General features: G+C 41.5%; 1 protein-coding gene across 1 annotated transcript in view; it reads left to right on the forward strand.

Moving 5' to 3' along the window:
* The window catches only part of afdna (afadin, adherens junction formation factor a), a gene marked incomplete at both ends in the record, with an annotated part of 57840 nt that extends 42132 nt beyond the window's left edge, over window positions 1-15708 (forward strand). The window contains 7 exon segments of the mRNA XM_034136277.1: window positions 6239-6304; window positions 6405-6478; window positions 8698-8816; window positions 10343-10540; window positions 13239-13330; window positions 14854-15054; window positions 15573-15708. Coding sequence (XP_033992168.1) covers window positions 6239-6304; window positions 6405-6478; window positions 8698-8816; window positions 10343-10540; window positions 13239-13330; window positions 14854-15054; window positions 15573-15708 — 886 coding nt within the window.
* Between the last annotated feature and the right edge of the window lie 1393 nt (window positions 15709-17101).

Here is a 17101-nt window from a genome sequence, read left to right on the forward strand (position 1 = left end):
CGCTGGTTCTCTTTTTAGCAGGCTAGATCTCCATGGTAACTTATGCTGAGCGGCTAGCCTGGTCCGGAGCAGGTTAGGTTCCAGGATAAGAGATCAACTCAGTGAAAGCACCGCCTGCTGACCAATCAGAGCTCAGTGTGCGGAGTTTAAAGCGAAGTCATATTACAGGATAGAGGAAATACAGAAAAACTGCCATTGCAGGAAAGACGGCCGGCAAAAATCAACTGACTGTGTGAACGTGAAAATTAATAGAATATCCCCTCCCATCTTCAGAGCAATCTGACTATTATAACATTAGCGTTAAGAAAGCTTACTTAAATATCTGCCACGACATAAGTAACCGGATCAGAGTAACATTAAGTACAGTCCGCGGCACTGTGAGTGCAGACGTCGATGTGTCCCATTATCATTCATATCATATCACATCATAATGTATCATATATTTCCTTATTTGAGTCAGCTTCTTGAGCCGTATCTGGCCGTGCAACACTCACAGTGTCACATACTGTATGCAGAAGTATTATTTTAAGCAACACATTAAGTTGACGAAACACTCGAGTCAAATGTAATTAAAGTCAGATCCACTCGTGTCTTGGACGGGGCAGTGATTTCATAAACCTGTTAATGTACGCATTCAAACACTTTTTCTTTTACCAGCTGTATTCACCTTGCAGGTGCAGCTATGTGGCTTTTATCCTGGATAAAGTGTTTAAGTCATGGATGTTTAAAGTTTAACTTCTTCATATGTCTAATATTAAAGTTCACTTTTCATTCAGGAAGTATGACGCTGCGCTGTCAGTACGCTTCTCCATGTTTGTGATTGGTCAAATGCTCCAAATACCACCCCTTTCATGTGAACGCGCACCTAACTAGATAGGACACGGCTGGCTTGAGTTAACGAGTTGATAACCAGCGTCGTAGGACCGCTTAGCGAGAGCGCGTTTGTTTTGGATTAGGTAAACCGGGTAACTCAAACATATCCAGGTTATGTTGAACCGGCTTCGTAGTACAGGCCTCTGGTGATCTGAGTTTTGTTATTAAAACTCATCAAGTTTTCACCAAAGCTTCGGTGGAGGGCTTGTTTAAAACATCCCTCCTCTTCAGGCCAAATACAGACCTGGCATCTTTAAGGTACGCTTGATTTGTTGTGTCCGGGCACTTACCAGAGCTGTCCATTAAAACACAGTAAATCAAACCGCTCAGCTCTCTCTCTGGTATTCCAACTATTCTTATGGATAATGTCTTTTTTTCTAAACAGATGATGTCCTCATTTACAGGAAACGCTTCTTCAAAAGATGGGTGTTCATGTTGATCATGTCTGTATATATCTGGTTTCACTCTGATCCTTTAAAACTTCAAATCATATAAACAAACCTGCTGTGTGTCTCACGGTGCAGCATGTCTTTACATCCTTAGTTTGCGTGTGCATTCACCGATGTGTTTGCATTGCAGAAAGGCTTTATATATTGCAATGAATGTATAAACATGTTTTTGCTATCTTGACACATTAAGATGTTGGTATTTGCACCGTGTTGCTGATAATCAGGGTAATAAGTCTACTAAAATCCACTAAAGAGCTCAAGTAAACACATATTTTAAAGATGTTTTGTAGACACATTGATTTGATGATATTGTGTCTTCACGGCTCCACTTGCATTTCTAATGAAACGGGCTGTTTGTAGCATCAACATAACAAAAGTGTTATCCGTGGTTCTGTTGCTCGTTGCATAATCCTGCCTGACATGTCTGCAGTTTATTTTTACCACAAGATGAACCTAATTGTGGCTTCACAACTGGAGGCATGAAAAGCAGGGGATTTGTATCACAGCAAAAATAATTAAAGCGTTTTAAAATCATTCATAACCAAGAACTCACAGCTACTTTACATTTACTGCCTTGTATTTTTTGAATGATGTGCCGCTGTGTCTTTCATGACTTAAAGGGCCCATGTCATGCTTTTCCGGTTACTACCCGTCCCCTTGTGTGTTATGAAGGTTTTTCTGCATGTAAACGGTCTGCAGAGTCACAAACCCTCAAAGTACACCCTGTAGCGAGTAAAACTCTAACACAGGAAAGACCTGTCTATGCTGCCCCAGAACGCCTCGTTGGGGATTTCTCTTTTTCCATTGTTTGCTTCCTGGGTACAGTGACGTGCCCATACCCAAATGGACCAATCCGTGGAGCCGTTACGTTACGTCCGCTGAGCCGTTACGTTAAGTCCGTGGATTGGTCCAAATTGACCAATCCACGGACTTCCTCACACACTCAATCTTTTCTCAGCTGCAGCTCTGCCGATTTCTCCTCCCTGAGACGGCGGGACGCGGCAAGGCTGTGAGTCGGTGTGTGAGCACACACACAAACTCCCAGCCAGGCTGCGGGCGTGTGTGTGTGTGTGTGTGTGTGTTCAGGATGGTTTCGCTGTGTCTCGCTCGACGGCCACTGGGCTCACAGGGGGGGGGGGGGGGGCAGGAGCTCCAACAAGCCGTTTAGGACAGAGAGTGAATACACATACTATACAGAGATGCTGTATGAGAAACCAATGTGAGTTTGGAAAATTGCACAATATACATTTATTTTAGTAGACCTCAACAATGGAATTATGATCAGTAGAAATGGCCATGACATGGGACCTTTACATAATTGCCATCAAAGGAAACGAGGTGACTCTTCAAGTACAACCATTGTGAGTAATACAGAATGAAGCTTTATAAAGTCATGTCAAATGAAAGCAATGCATCAGACGTGCTCATATGCAGAACAGTTTTCATTTCTGCTGATGAACAGTACTTGTGCTAGAACTTCTGGCCCCTCTGACCCCCCTTTCGGACCCCTTTAACTCGCTAAAAGCCACTCTGAACACCCTCAGGGGATTCAGGAAATTCCTACTAGTGTCTCTGGAGCCTGTATTTGGCGCCTCAATCCCTCAAAGTGCACGAAGCTGAAAACAAGAGGCTCTTTACAGAATGTCTTCTGTAATGTACAACAGACTGGAGACAGACAGTCTCTCATGTTAATGTCACTCACAGGAAGTCCATGACTGCATGAATCCAGACTCATTATCACAAAGGAAAATGCACATTTACGGACTGAACGAAACACTGTGGGGGAAATAATTTGAAGGCTTGATGCTTCTGCTGTCTTCTTGGATGTGACACATGCAGAATGTTTCTCTATTCACTCAATTCACATTCAGTTAATAAATAGCCCAAAAAAATGCAAGTAATTCAAGAAATTATATTTTTCTGATATCCTGTTTTTGCCCCACAATCAATCCATTCGGTTCAAAGATGTGCTACAATATGAAGGCTCAGGAATTTGAATTGAAGGCAACACAAAGCTCATTGTTATTTTCGAAACAAACCGATCCGTTTGAACCTTTCTGAACCCAGATGTATGTCCTTTTATATTTACAGGTTGTTTCCTGCCACAGGAAAGCAAAAAAACGAGCTCAAAATAAATCACATTTTTCGAATTTTTTCATAATTTGTTTACTATTTTTATATAATATGTAGGTTTTCACAAGTCCTTGAGTTACATTTAATACCATTGAAAATTACTGGAAAGTCCTGACAAAAATATGATAAAATTGTTTTAAATAAATCATGTATTACAGGCCTTGATGTCCCTTCTTGTTTATTCAATAAGTACTTTGCCGTACTTAGTTCTGATGAACTCTTTAGTTCTGATGAACTAAAGAGCAGATTGCGTTCACACCGGAATAAGTTCCCTGAGGGAAGATTACGCAAATGAAGCCTCTGACGTCACTTCTTCTTCTTCTGCTTTGGGTTTACTGGCAGGCCGCAAACAACTTCACGGCGTATACTGCCACCCGAAGTCCCCGGCCGGAAGTCCCCGGAGTTGGGGACTGGCTTCCGAGTAAATCGACAGAACGCCGACACCTCCTCATCACTCCACCGCTCCCATGTTTTATTTTGTGTTGCCATAAGTTAGTCTCTCTCCGTTGGTGCGCGGAGCTAATGCTAATGCTAATGCTAATAATGTTAATGCAAGCAAATAAAATGGCGGCTTCACAAAACTTTTTGGGAGTTTTACGGGGCGTGGTTTGCAATCCGCCCAGCCAATCAGAAATGGGAACCTTTTTCTCTCATGAAAGTACCTGCTCTCTAGCAGGGACTGAAAAGGGGGTGAAAAGGTTCTCATGAACTAAATTCTAGTTCCGGATTTTTTTGGTGTGAACGCACATTTTCGGAACTATATCGGAACTATACTTGGAAAAGTACTCCGGTGTACTGTAAAAGCGCCTATTCATTTACCAGCATTAGATTATAAAAAACATGTAAAATCCTTATCTATGTGATGTTAAAATGTTCTAAGGAACTCTAGAATTGAATTTCTGTAGTTTGAACAGGCGTCTTTATCTTCTGCACTACAGCTGATAAACAGTTAACACATGTACGCTGCAAACAGTAGAGCAATTAACCTGAGAGTAACCCCTGCTTCATTTTAACACACACACACACACACACACACACACACACACACACACACACACACTGTGCCATGTTGCCAGGTCTCACAAATGGCACCAATTAGTAGTCTTTTTAATCCACTCTGCTGGTTTATGAGTGGTTTTATCGACATGCTGTGATTCTTATTGTCTAGGTAGTGTGTGCATCAGATCCTGTGGTGTGTTCTGGTTGAAGAGGCCCCTTTTATACTTGTTGGGGTTTTCCCTTCCCTTTAGTCGGTGTGTTATACAGGTTTTTGTGCATGGACAGTACATGGTCTGCAAATGCTAAAATCCCTGTGTTACCCCCACACACTTCCCCCTTTTTGAACATTAAGCATTGAAACATGTCACAGTAGACGCACAAAATACAAATATGAACCTGAAAATATAGAATAATAAGTAATCTTTAGGTCCTGTATTGAATCAAGACCCGCTTTTAAAAGTAGAAGCATGTCTGAAAGTAATGAAAGAAAGTTTCGTCACTATTTTCCGCTCTTAGTTCACTGTCCAAAAGCAAAAAAAGCAGTTTATAAACTAAAGAATGTGTTTGAGCCTGAAAAGTGTTGCAAGTCAAAAACACATTCAGTCCAACAATGTCTTTAACAGAAAATATTTGTCTGGGTTTTACTGCAGGACAAACTCTGAGGATAAACATGTCAAGATGGGAGTGTGTGAAACGACTGATAACATGCCAGCAGTGTAAACCACCTCCCACACACACACACACACACACTCGCTCACGCTCACGCGCACACGCACACGCACACACACACACTCACACTCACGCACACACTCACACTCGCTCACACGCACACGCACACACACTCACGCACTCGCACTCGCACTCGCACACACTCGCACTCGCACTCGCACTCGCACTCGCACTCGCACTCGCACTCGCACTCGCACTCGCTCACACTCACACTCACTCACTCACACTCACACACTCACACACTCACACTCACACTCACACTCACACTCACACACACTCTCACACACACACCCCTTTTTATCTGTATTTCTGTTCTTTGTTGCTACTTGGTGAAGAAAGGATTTGGTTTAAAGAAAATATTATGACATAAAATAAGATTCCTGCTCTTGTTCCAGCAGTAAATATCCCTCTACTACAGCGAAGAAAACCAGAATGTAAGCGGGGAAATGAAAGATAAATGTGTTGACTCTTTAAACGTCTTGAAATGTTTCAGTTTGACGTGTTGGTGAACTTGTTACCTCGGATAAAAGAGGCTCAGGAAACGACAGCTTTATAATCCCATCCTGTTCGGTGTCAGCACATTTAGACTGGATTCATGTTGCCTCTTATTTATATTGTCAAAATAGACGAGCGGTGGCGAAAACTTCTTACATTTCCATTTTCTACGGGAGCTTTCAAAACTGTGTAAATGCAGAAATGATTGTTTTCCACATTGATACTCTACTAATGCTAATTTCTGTTCTCAGTGCTCCATGTCTTTTGAGTTTGGCATTTTTTGGTTGAGATTGCGCTTACTGTGATACTGGATATTGCACTTTGCGGTTTGGATAAAATGTCCATTCGATTGTGCTGCTCTTGTGACGCCACACATTTAAAATTCAGCAGGACAGCATCCTAATATTCACACTGGCCTCAGACCTGTTCACGTGCCATTTTGTGGAATAAATTACTGTTTAATATTTAGCGTTTTTCATGTTTTCTTAAGGTGTGAAATGTGTTTTTTTGTTGGACTTTTTGGTTAACCTGTGTGTGTCTCGTTGTCTTTCTGTCTGCAGGGTGCTGGTCAGGAGAAGCTGGGCATCTACGTCAAGTCTGTGGTGAAAGGAGGAGCAGCGGACGTGGTGAGAACACACACAAACTGCTATTATAACAGAAAAGCATGAGGAAAAACACACACAGTGACTCATGATGAGGGGTGTGTGTGTGTGTGTGTGTTTGCAGGACGGTCGTCTGGCTGCAGGTGACCAGCTGCTGAGCGTAGATGGACGCAGCCTCGTCGGCCTATCACAGGAGAGGTAAAGACACGGGTCAAATTACTGCTAATATTTCGATGTTTTGTTTGCGGAAGACACATTTAAAGGGTTCAGTGCTCAGAAATCGAGAGATATGATAGTGTGCTTACGCTCATTTCCATTCACACAATTAGATATGGTTAATTCCCAGATGACCTTTAAATGAATTATGGTTGGCAACAAACTGATATAACGATATTGTGACACTAGATATCACTTTACATTTTGGATATCTTAAGACTGTAAGTGTAGGTTTTAAAGGCTACATGGCTGTGAAATAATGTATTTTTCTGAATTGACTATCTTTTCTGTATTTCCATTAGTCATTAAATCCACATTTCTGATTATCACTTCTCAGTAGCAGACAATTAACAGGTTTTAGGGAGTAAAAAATATATAAAATGGAAATACGCTTAGTGAGACAAGTGCCAGTACGCATTTCAGATGTTTGCCGCACAGTTATGTGCACCCGTGAATATAAACACATCAACGGTACAGATATATACGTATATTGACAATCCTCCAAAAACACGTAAAAGGAGAAGTGGGGACACGTAGTATTTTTGTGTTTATATCCTCAACCACCTACCCGCAGAGTACTGACGTAGTTATGGTCTCGCTGATGACGAAACTCTGTTTGAATTCTATTTTGGGAATTGAAAACATTTGGAAAACTTTAATATCATGTTGACGTCAGATAACCACATCTTGGACAGAGACCACAGAGTTGCGGTTTTTGCATTTGTCCTCGTGAAAAAAAGACAAAACTTTCCAAACATGTTTAAAACACAAGCAGAAAAAGGGTGTGTGTGTTTTGGCAACAGCAGAGAAGTCCCTCTCAGATTCATCCAGTTATTCCTCTTCTCCTCTGCGTACAGACTGTGCGAGAAGTCAGACTGGATTTACAAACAATTTGCCTAATTGCTTTTGCATCCAGGTTGCAGCACTTATCCTATGAAGCCATTACAAAGTTAATCAGAGTGGATTTTCCTGTTCAGTTTCCCCCTCCTGCAGGTGACTCCTTGCATGTCAGGATTTAGCATTATTTGCAGCCTTAATGTCTGGTTGATGTCAGATCCTGAGATATTTCCAAACATGGGATCAGAGCGTGTTCTCTGCTCAGCATCAGGCTGTTAATGTTGCATTCCCTGAAATCCATCAAATCAAACCCACATGGCTCATTACCTCGTGTGATCTGCCTCTCAGCTGTTCAGAGGATTTGCTGTAAGCTCTACGCACATGTGGCAATAACAGAAAATAACACAGAGACTTTCTGTGTGTTAATATGTGTCTGATAAACTGCACGATTGTTCCCAAATGAGTCTCTGGAAATGATTCATATATTCCTTGCCTTTTCTTGATCATAAAAGCTCCATAAGTGTGTCTTCAAACAGGCGAATACGTTCATTATCTTCCAAACTTATGTATAATAGTCCACTGAAAGAATCGATATAATAATTTCTATCATACTTTCTAATCATCGTGCTGTTAAGAAGGCCTATACTATACTTTACACAGGTTTACTAGCTACATAAAAGATACAATGGTTAAAGTTATCTCCTCCATAACCAGCTGCAAGAATGAACAATTAATTCATCAATAATTATGATCCAATAATAACCCATACGTTATTATAAAATGGGCCATACTGCATGAGCACTTTTACTATCACACACACACACACACACACACACACACACACACACACATACGCGCACACACACACACACGTTTTATTACATTGATAGTATTTGCATTATCATAGTTTAGATTTATGATATCCATCAGTTGTGTCAAACTTAATTTCTTGCTTTGTCATACTGTGTGTTTGATATGGTCTTGCCAATAAAGCTTTGAATTTAAACATTTGAACATTATGATGCTAATAGTTTTGCTATTTTATATATATTGCTATTTCTCTATCTTTATCTAGAACTATATATATATATGTGTGTGTGTGTGTGTGTGTGTGTGTGTGTGTGTGTGTGTGTGTGTGTGTGTGTGTGTGTGTGTGTGTGTGTGTGTTGTGTGTGTGTGTGTGTGTGTGTGTGGTGTGTGGTGTGTGTGTGTGTGTGTGTGTGTGTGTGTGTGTGTGTGTGTGTGTGTGTGTGTGTGTGTGTGTGTGTGTGTGTGTGTGTGTGTGTGTGTGTGTGTGTGTGTGTGTGTGTGTGTGTGTGTGTGTGTGTGTGTGTGTGTGTGTGTGTGTGTGTGTGTTTTCTCAGGGCTGCGGAGTTGATGACGAGGACGGGTGCAGTGGTGACTCTGGAGGTGGCGAAGCAGGGAGCCATCTACCACGGTCTGGCAACGCTCCTGAACCAGCCGAGCCCCTTGCTGCCCCGAGGTGAGAACACACACATGCAAACTGTTTAAAAGTCATTCATATTTTGCATCTGACTTATTTATTTATTCGTTTTTTTTGCAATTGTACAGTTTATTTTATAGAATAACGTTCTTGTTTCTCATGAAATTGAGGAACCTTTTACTTTTGGTGCTTAATGATGTAGTTTAAAAACTTTGCAGATTAATATTCTATTGATAAAAAATGTGTTTGCAACGATTTTTATAATCAAACAATCGTTTTTATGTAATCTTTCAATTAAAAAAAGTCTTATTTTGTTCTTCCAGTCTCTCAAGTGAGAAAACGGACTGTTGTTTTTTTTATATTGAATAAAAAGATGTGTGGACCATCACTTCAGACATGTGTGCTTGTAAAAAATGTGATGTTCATTAATCAAGAGCAAAATACAATTTGCATTCCAGCTGTTTGTCACGTCTTGAACAATCATGACAATTAGAAAAAGTGTTAAATGAAAAGCCAGAACAGATTGTGCAGCTTCTGTGTAACATGTAATGAATGGACTATTGTCAGTTCCACCATTAGTTAATAACAGCTTCTGGTGTGAAAGAGGAGAAGCAGACTGGTCCAGACACTGAGTCCTTGTTGTCTTCTCTGCAGCCCCGTATAAAAAAAGTCCTGCAGACTGAAAGACATAATGAGTGTTTGTGGCTACAGACAGATATGTGTGTGTGTGTGTGTAAGCGTGTCCACACACACATACACACATGTTGGGACAGAGTTTACGGGGTTGTCTGGCTCTGTGCTGGTCTTTGTCCGCTGGAATGTGACCCCAGATTCATTAAGGAAGTCTTCTGCGGTGCAGGATGACGCTAACGGGTGTTTCTCCCTCGACCACAGCCTGTTTTCCAGTCAGACGGTGAAATGTAACCTCCGGGCTGTGAAGGACTCCGGTCACTCTTTAGTGTTTGGAAACTGGACAAGTCAAAGTGTAGATTCTCACAGAGTCAGGGAGCAGACATAGAGACTCAGGAGGGAAGTCGTTACACTTAACTCTCTTTTAAAAAGGGGCCCTGTTAGGCTTCTCTGGGTTTTCCTTTTCCTGTAGTGTTATATAGGTTTTAGTGCATGTAAATGGTCTGCAAAGGCTAAAATCCCTCCAGAAAGAGAAGAGGTGCTGCAGCACAGGCAGTATGAGAAGAGCTTTTTGAACATTTAAGCATGGAGACATGTCAGAGTAGAGACACTACATGTTGATATGAACCTGACAATAAGTCCTTTTTAAGGTTTTATATTCCTAAAGTAGGAATGAATAATAATTAATTATATTTAGAGAGCACCCAAGGACACCTTACAATTCATAAAATGTTCTAAGGAAAGGTTTTAGACAGAACAAAAGGCCCGTAACATTATTACGTTTGAATCACCCAAACTGCCCAATGATTTGATGTAATGTCAAATCATTGCCACAAAGTAAAAGAAAATCTGCATTAAGAAAATAATGATAGTGATATTTGTTATTACTGCAACAACAAATTCAAGCGTCCATTCTCTCTGTCTCGTCCCTCCAGCTGCAGACCGAGGGCGTGATAAGAACGGAAAGCTGCGACCAAAGAGCGAGGGCTTCGAGCTTTACAACAACTCGGTGCAGAACGGCTCTCCGGAGAGTCCGCAGGCCGGCTGGGACTCGTACCCCGAACCAAAGAAGACCAACGAAGACCGGCTGCTCAAGAACCGAGCCGACCACCGGTCCAGCCCCAACGTAGCCAGTAAGACCCTCTACTCACAAAGACTTTCTTAACGGTCACCTATTATGCAAAATCCACTTCTTCATTTTTCTTCTACATCAACATGTGTCCCCTCTTCTTCATGTCTCTTCTACATCAACATGTGTCCCCTCTTCTTCATGTCTCTTCTACATCAACATGTGTCCCCTCTTCCTCATGTCTCTTCTACATCAACATGTGTCCCCTCTACTTCATGTCTCTTCTACATCAACATGTGTCCCCTCTTCTTCATGTCTCTTCTACATCAACATGTGTCCCCTCTTCTTCATGTCTCTTCTACATCAACATGTGTCCCCTCTACTTCATGTCTCTTCTACATCAACATGTGTCCCCTCTTCTTCATGTCTCTTCTACATCAACATGTGTCCCCTCTTCTTCATGTCTCTTCAACATCAACATGTGTCCCCTCTTCTTCATGTCTCTTCTACATCAACATGTGTCCCCTCTTCTTCATGTCTCTTCTACATCAACATGTGTCCCCTCTTCTTCATGTCTCTTCTACATCAACATGTGTCCCCTCTTCTTCATGTCTCTTCTACATCAACATGTGTCCCCTCTTCTTCATGTCTCTTCTTCATCAACATGTGTCCCCTCTTCTATCATGTCTCTTCTACATCAACATGTGTCCCCTCTTCTCCATGTCTTCTTCTACATCACCATGTGTCCCCTCTTCTTCATGTCTCTTCTACATCAACATGTGTCCCCTCTTCTTCATGTCTCTTCTACATCAACATGTGTCCCCTCTTCTTCATGTCTTTTCTACATCAACATGTGTCCCCTCTTCTTCATGTCTCTTCTACATCAACATGTGTCCCTCTTCTCCATGTCTCTTCTACATCAACATGTGTCCCCTCTTCTCCATGTCTCTTCTACATCAACATGTGTCCCCTCTTCTCCATGTCTCTTCTACATCAACATGTGTTCCCCTCTTCTTCATGTCTCTTCTACATCACATGTGTCCCCTCTTCTTCATGTCTCTTCTACATCAACACGTGTCCCCTCTTCTTCATGTCTCTTCTACATCAACATGTGTCCCCTCTTCTTCATGTCTCTTCTACATCAGCATGTGTCCCCTCTTCTTCATGTCTCTTCTACATCAACATGTGTCCCCTCTTCTTCATGTCTCTTCTACATCAACATGTGTCCCCTCTTCTTCATGTCTCTTCTACATCAACATGTGTCCCCTCTTCTTCATGTCTCTTCTACATCAACATGTGTCCCCTCTTCTTCATGTCTCTTCTTCATCAACATGTGTCCCCTCTTCTTCATGTCTCTTCTACATCAACATGTGTCCCCTCTGTGTAAAGAGATTCTGAAAGTTTCAGGAACAAAGATTCTCTCTCTTTTTGTCCTGATCCATTTATATAAAAACCTGTCTGAAAATGAGCTGATCAGATTTTGGCCACTTTATGATGTCATAACGATTTTTTGGCTTGTGTAACCATTAGCCAATCAGCAACCAAGGTAACCCCCCCCCCCACCTTATCACCTGAATCTCCTCCTAGAGCACCATTGTGTTATTTTTAACCAAATCTCTCTCAGAGGGGTGTGGGGAGGGGCTCCTTATTTTCATCTAAAGTAACAGACAGAGAATCAGCACTTTGGAAACAGGGCTGAAACAGAGGGGATTATGGGATGCTGCAATGATCTGTTTGGTATTTCAGCCAATCAGAGACAGGCTCTGTATATATCTGAGACCTATAATATATTGATGAAAAACAGTATGATAGGGGACCTTTAAGTAACTAAAACGACATGAAGTCCAGTATATATAGTGTTTGTGTCTGTATTCAAGACACATGTTTTTTGGGTGAGCCAACTGACACCAGTGCATTTATACATGTTCCTTTAATTGGGTCTGTTGTTCACATATTGAAATGTAAAATGAGTATTTAAGAAAAGTATCCATGTTTCAAATTGTCTTCTAACTACTGCTCACATCTATTTAATGCATTGGAGTTCTTAATTCATAAAAAGGATGGCATGTGACATGAGTTAAAAGATATGTTATATTTGATCACATACTCATAGCATTATTAAAGCCGTAAATTAAGCAGAAAATCCTCAAAATGACTTGATGAAATGAAACGAAATGGAAAGTATCTGTGGTAAAAATATAAATAAAAAATGATGGTGGGTGTAGACTTGGCATCGGCAGCAGTGGAAATAAGGGGAGAGAAATACTGGTGTTGTTCTTTGAGTACTCCACCCTGATTTGGAAACAGTGGCATAACACTGCCTGCAAAAGTCTTAAAAAAACAACCTCAGAAACCACTTTCAGTAAATACTTTGGGTACTTTTTGAATAGTTAACGACTCCTTTGCACCTAGAAGTCTTTAGGTAATTGCACTGTTAGTGAATGCATTTTAAATAACTTTTCTTGGTAAGATTTTGATATCATAGTAAGGCATTTTTTGTCATAGATGCAGCAGTGCACTCTTAAGTACAGACGGTAGTGTAGGGATGTATGTGCTTAGGCCAATTCAGAGCATCAAAAACAGTCAAGTATTGTATTTAAATATTTGTCTATTATTATATACATGTGATTTTTGAATGAAGTCCACATTGGTGCGTAAAAGCAATGTTATTTCAAGTATTTCTGCTGCTCTCTCTGTCAAAACAAGGCACACCTTTTAGACTTGTTTTTAATATGGCTTTCTTTATTCTCCCCCCTCCTCAGATCAGAGCCAGAGTCCTGCGAGCAAAGCGGTTTACCCCGGAGGACCCGGCACCAAAATCACCTCCGTCTCCACCGGGAACCTGTGTGCAGACGTGAGTCACTTTATGATGGAAGTCAATGGCGTCTCTATGTGGAATGTGCCACCAGACGAAATGTGATTCGAGGACACACAGAAATCTAGAGCAGAGATGAGGAATCCTCTTTCCTGCCGATAGAGACGTGCATGTGATGATGTATTTTTGTATCTCCCTCGACAAAAGACAATGAGGTTTTTGAATATTGCAGAAAATAAGATCTGTGGCCAACGCACATTTATGATACTTACACGTTTTGGGTGACAGCAAGACAATCTCCACTTATTAACACCACTTTCAAGAAATAAAACTCTAACGTTAGGCTGTAAAGGAACTACAGCACGGTCACATGACTTCACGTCACCACCGCTAAGCTAAAGGCGGCTAATGTTGGGCTATAAAGGAACTACAGCACGGTCACATGACTTCACGTCACCACCGCTAAGCTAAAGGCGGCTAATGTTGGGCTATAAAGGAACTACAGCACGGTCACATGACTTAACGTCACCACCGCTAAGCTAAAGGTGGCTAATGTTTGGCTATAAAGGAACTACAGCATGGTCACATGACTTAACGTCACCACCGCTAAGCTAAAGGAGGCTAATGTTGGGCTGTAAAGGAACTACAGCACGGTCACATGACTTCACGTCACCACCGCTGAGCTAAAGGTGGCTAATGTTGGGCTGTAAAGGAACTACAGCACGGTCACATGACTTCAAGTCACCAGCGCTAAGCTAAAGGTGGCTAATGTTGGGCTATAAAGGAACTACAGCACGGTCACATGACTTCAAGTCACCACCGCTAAGCTAAAGGTGGCTAATGTTGGGCTATAAAGGAACTACAGCACGGTCACATGACTTCAAGTCACCAGCGCTAAGCTAAAGGAGGCTAATGTTGGGCTGTAAAGGAACTACAGCACGGTCACATGACTTCACGTCACCACCGCTAAGTTAAAGGTGGCTAATGTTGGGCTATAAAGGAACTACAGCACGTTCACATGACTTAACGTCACCACCGCTAAGCTAAAGGTGGCTAATGTTGGGCTATAAAGGAACTACAGCACGGTCACATGACTTCACATCACCACCGCTAAGCTAAAGGCGGCTAATGTTGGGCTGTAAAGGAACTACAGCACGGTCACATGACTTCACGTCACCACCGCTAAGCTAAAGGCGGCTAACGTTGGGCTATAAAGGAACTACAGCACGGTCACAATGTTGGCCGTGATTGACGTTTAATTTAGACACTTTTTTAGAAACCTCAGTTTAAATTCACCAGTGGGATATTTACTGTATTTTATGTCGTAGATTTGATAAATCATATATATTGTTAGCTTGTGTTTACCATACACCTTATTTCATTATTACAACCAAAAACACATTCATAAAAAGTTGACTTTCGGAGGAGTGAACAGGAAGCGCTAACTAGTGTCCAGTATTTAGGAGTCATTGCTTCACCACTCTGCCTGTTAAGTATTGGAAAGGTGTCCCAAATATTTCCATCTCTCACACTAATTATTATTATTACGTTTGCTCCATCAGGACGAGCCCTCCCCCCCCCACGCAGAGGAGTACCCCATCCCCACCCAGACCTACCCCAGAGAGTACTTCACCATCCCGGCCTCCAAGAGCCAAGACCGGGTGGTGGGTCCGGGGCCGGGACCCCCTCAGCACTGGCAGGGCGTGGAGGACAGAGAGCGCCTCCCTGTGGTGGAAAACATCCACAACAACAACAGCATGCAGGTAAGAGCAGCTTCAGACACCAGCTTCACTATCGGAGAATACCTACAATAATATAGGAAATGCTTGAGTGGTAATTCTAATGTAACTTTTCTAAAATTAACCGAAAATGAACAGAAAATGTTTTTTTTGTTGAAGGGACCACATTCAGATTCTTATACCTTAAATCTAGGATACTAATACCTTATTTAAATGTATTTTTATTTATTTTTAATACTTTTATTTAACCTACAACGGCCCTTATAATGCCTTTGTATTCATAGGCATATACAACTTTACATTTCAACTGGTTTGCTTTAAAAGTCAGTCGTTTTGTTTTTTAATTTCCAATGTAAGTACATTTGAAGATAGTCTTGGATACTGAACAACTGGTGTCTTTGCACCGTCTTCTACCTTTCTCTTTTAATGCGCCCTTCTCATTTATGTGACTACCATTTTACGTCTCAATCTTTCCCTGTTCTTTACTTCATTGACGTTCCAGCTTCTCTTGCCTCTTACTCGATGTCCTCTTCTCTTCCCAGCGGATCAACCACTCCCAGGAGGATTTGTACCCCCCACCAGGAGGCATGAGGACCGACATGCAGCCTCTCTACCAGCAGGACTACCAGCCCAGAGACCTGGACTACCAGCTGGACTACCAGAGAGGTCCCCCAGGAGGTAGGAAGGCAGGAACCCTCAGAAAAGAGGGGCTGGAAAAACAGCAGATGGTGTAACAGCTTAGTGGGTTTATCCATCCAAATGTAATCAAATTTGATATTGTGGCTTATGATTATGTAATAGAGAGGCGAATCCCGCCCATCTACTACCCATGGGACCTTGTATCGGAAAAATGATGTATTGAAGTCAATGGAGAGAGAAAGATTATCTTTCGATCCCGTTTGAATTGTGCCACGAATTACACAGATGATGTTTGTCAATTTAAAAAATCATTTCCATGTAAAAAAAGTCACAGTTTGTCGTAAAACTGTTGAAATATAAGACTATGAAAAATACGCAACTAGAAAGACTACAAATCCCAGAACCCCGGTCCCGCATGCTGGCTCTTATGAACCGACTAACTCCCCTTGTGTGTATGTACAGCTCTCAACATGCCCAGACTTGGAGTGATTTTCACCTCTTTTAATACTTTCCGCCTCATTCTGAAAGAAAGAAGTGAAATGTGCCAACGTGACGGCCGTCTTGGTGTGTGGTGCGAGACGGGAGATGTAGTTCATTGAGCGGTTTCACACCAAAAAAAGTGTTACTTCACAGTTTTACGACACATTTTAATTTATTTAACTTGCAAAATGATCTTTTAAATTGACAAACATCATATGTGTAATTCGTGGCACAATTCAAACGGGATCGAAAGATAATCTTTCTCTCTCCATTGACTTCAATACACACTTTTTCCTAAATAAGGTCCCATGGAGCTCCCCCGGAAAGGGAGGGACTTCGCCTCTCTATTGAGATGAATCGCAATATTTGATCCAGAATGACAAAGCCAGGAGAGGTGGCATTTGCCCCTTAATCTGTAAAATGAGAAATCCTGCAGATTGGTCAGTCACTTTCAGTCTGCTTATCTTTTAAAAACGTTGTTATAAAATAAAATAAAATGTTAGTAGCACTAACTTATTTAAAGCCAATACTGTAGCACTTCCAATGGTTTGGGATATTGAAAGCTTATTTACCTTGACACGTTGCTTTGCATAAAAACATCAGGAAATGTATTGTATATTCTTCCTGATCTCACAAAAGCCTTCTCTCTGCAAAGAAGGGTAATATGCCAATGCCAAAGTTCCCTCTGTCTCTCCATCTTTTTCTTGAGCATATGCATTTAAATCTTAGCTTCAGACATTTGTGGGGTCAATTTCCATCTGTAATATTACCACTCCCTGCTGTTTTGATACTTAAGAAAAAAACGTTTTCATGGTCCCTGTTAAGTTTTTGAAGGTAACACTCAATGACCAAATCTTGGATGAGAGTGGCCATAAAGCTGAGGTCCTCAACAGAGAAACAGACCCTGATGAAGAAAGAAAACTGAACCTTTGACGGTCTTTTTAATGTGTTT

This window comes from Trematomus bernacchii, unplaced genomic scaffold, assembly GCF_902827165.1.
Source record: "Trematomus bernacchii unplaced genomic scaffold, fTreBer1.1, whole genome shotgun sequence".
Lineage (NCBI taxonomy): Eukaryota > Metazoa > Chordata > Actinopteri > Perciformes > Nototheniidae > Trematomus > Trematomus bernacchii.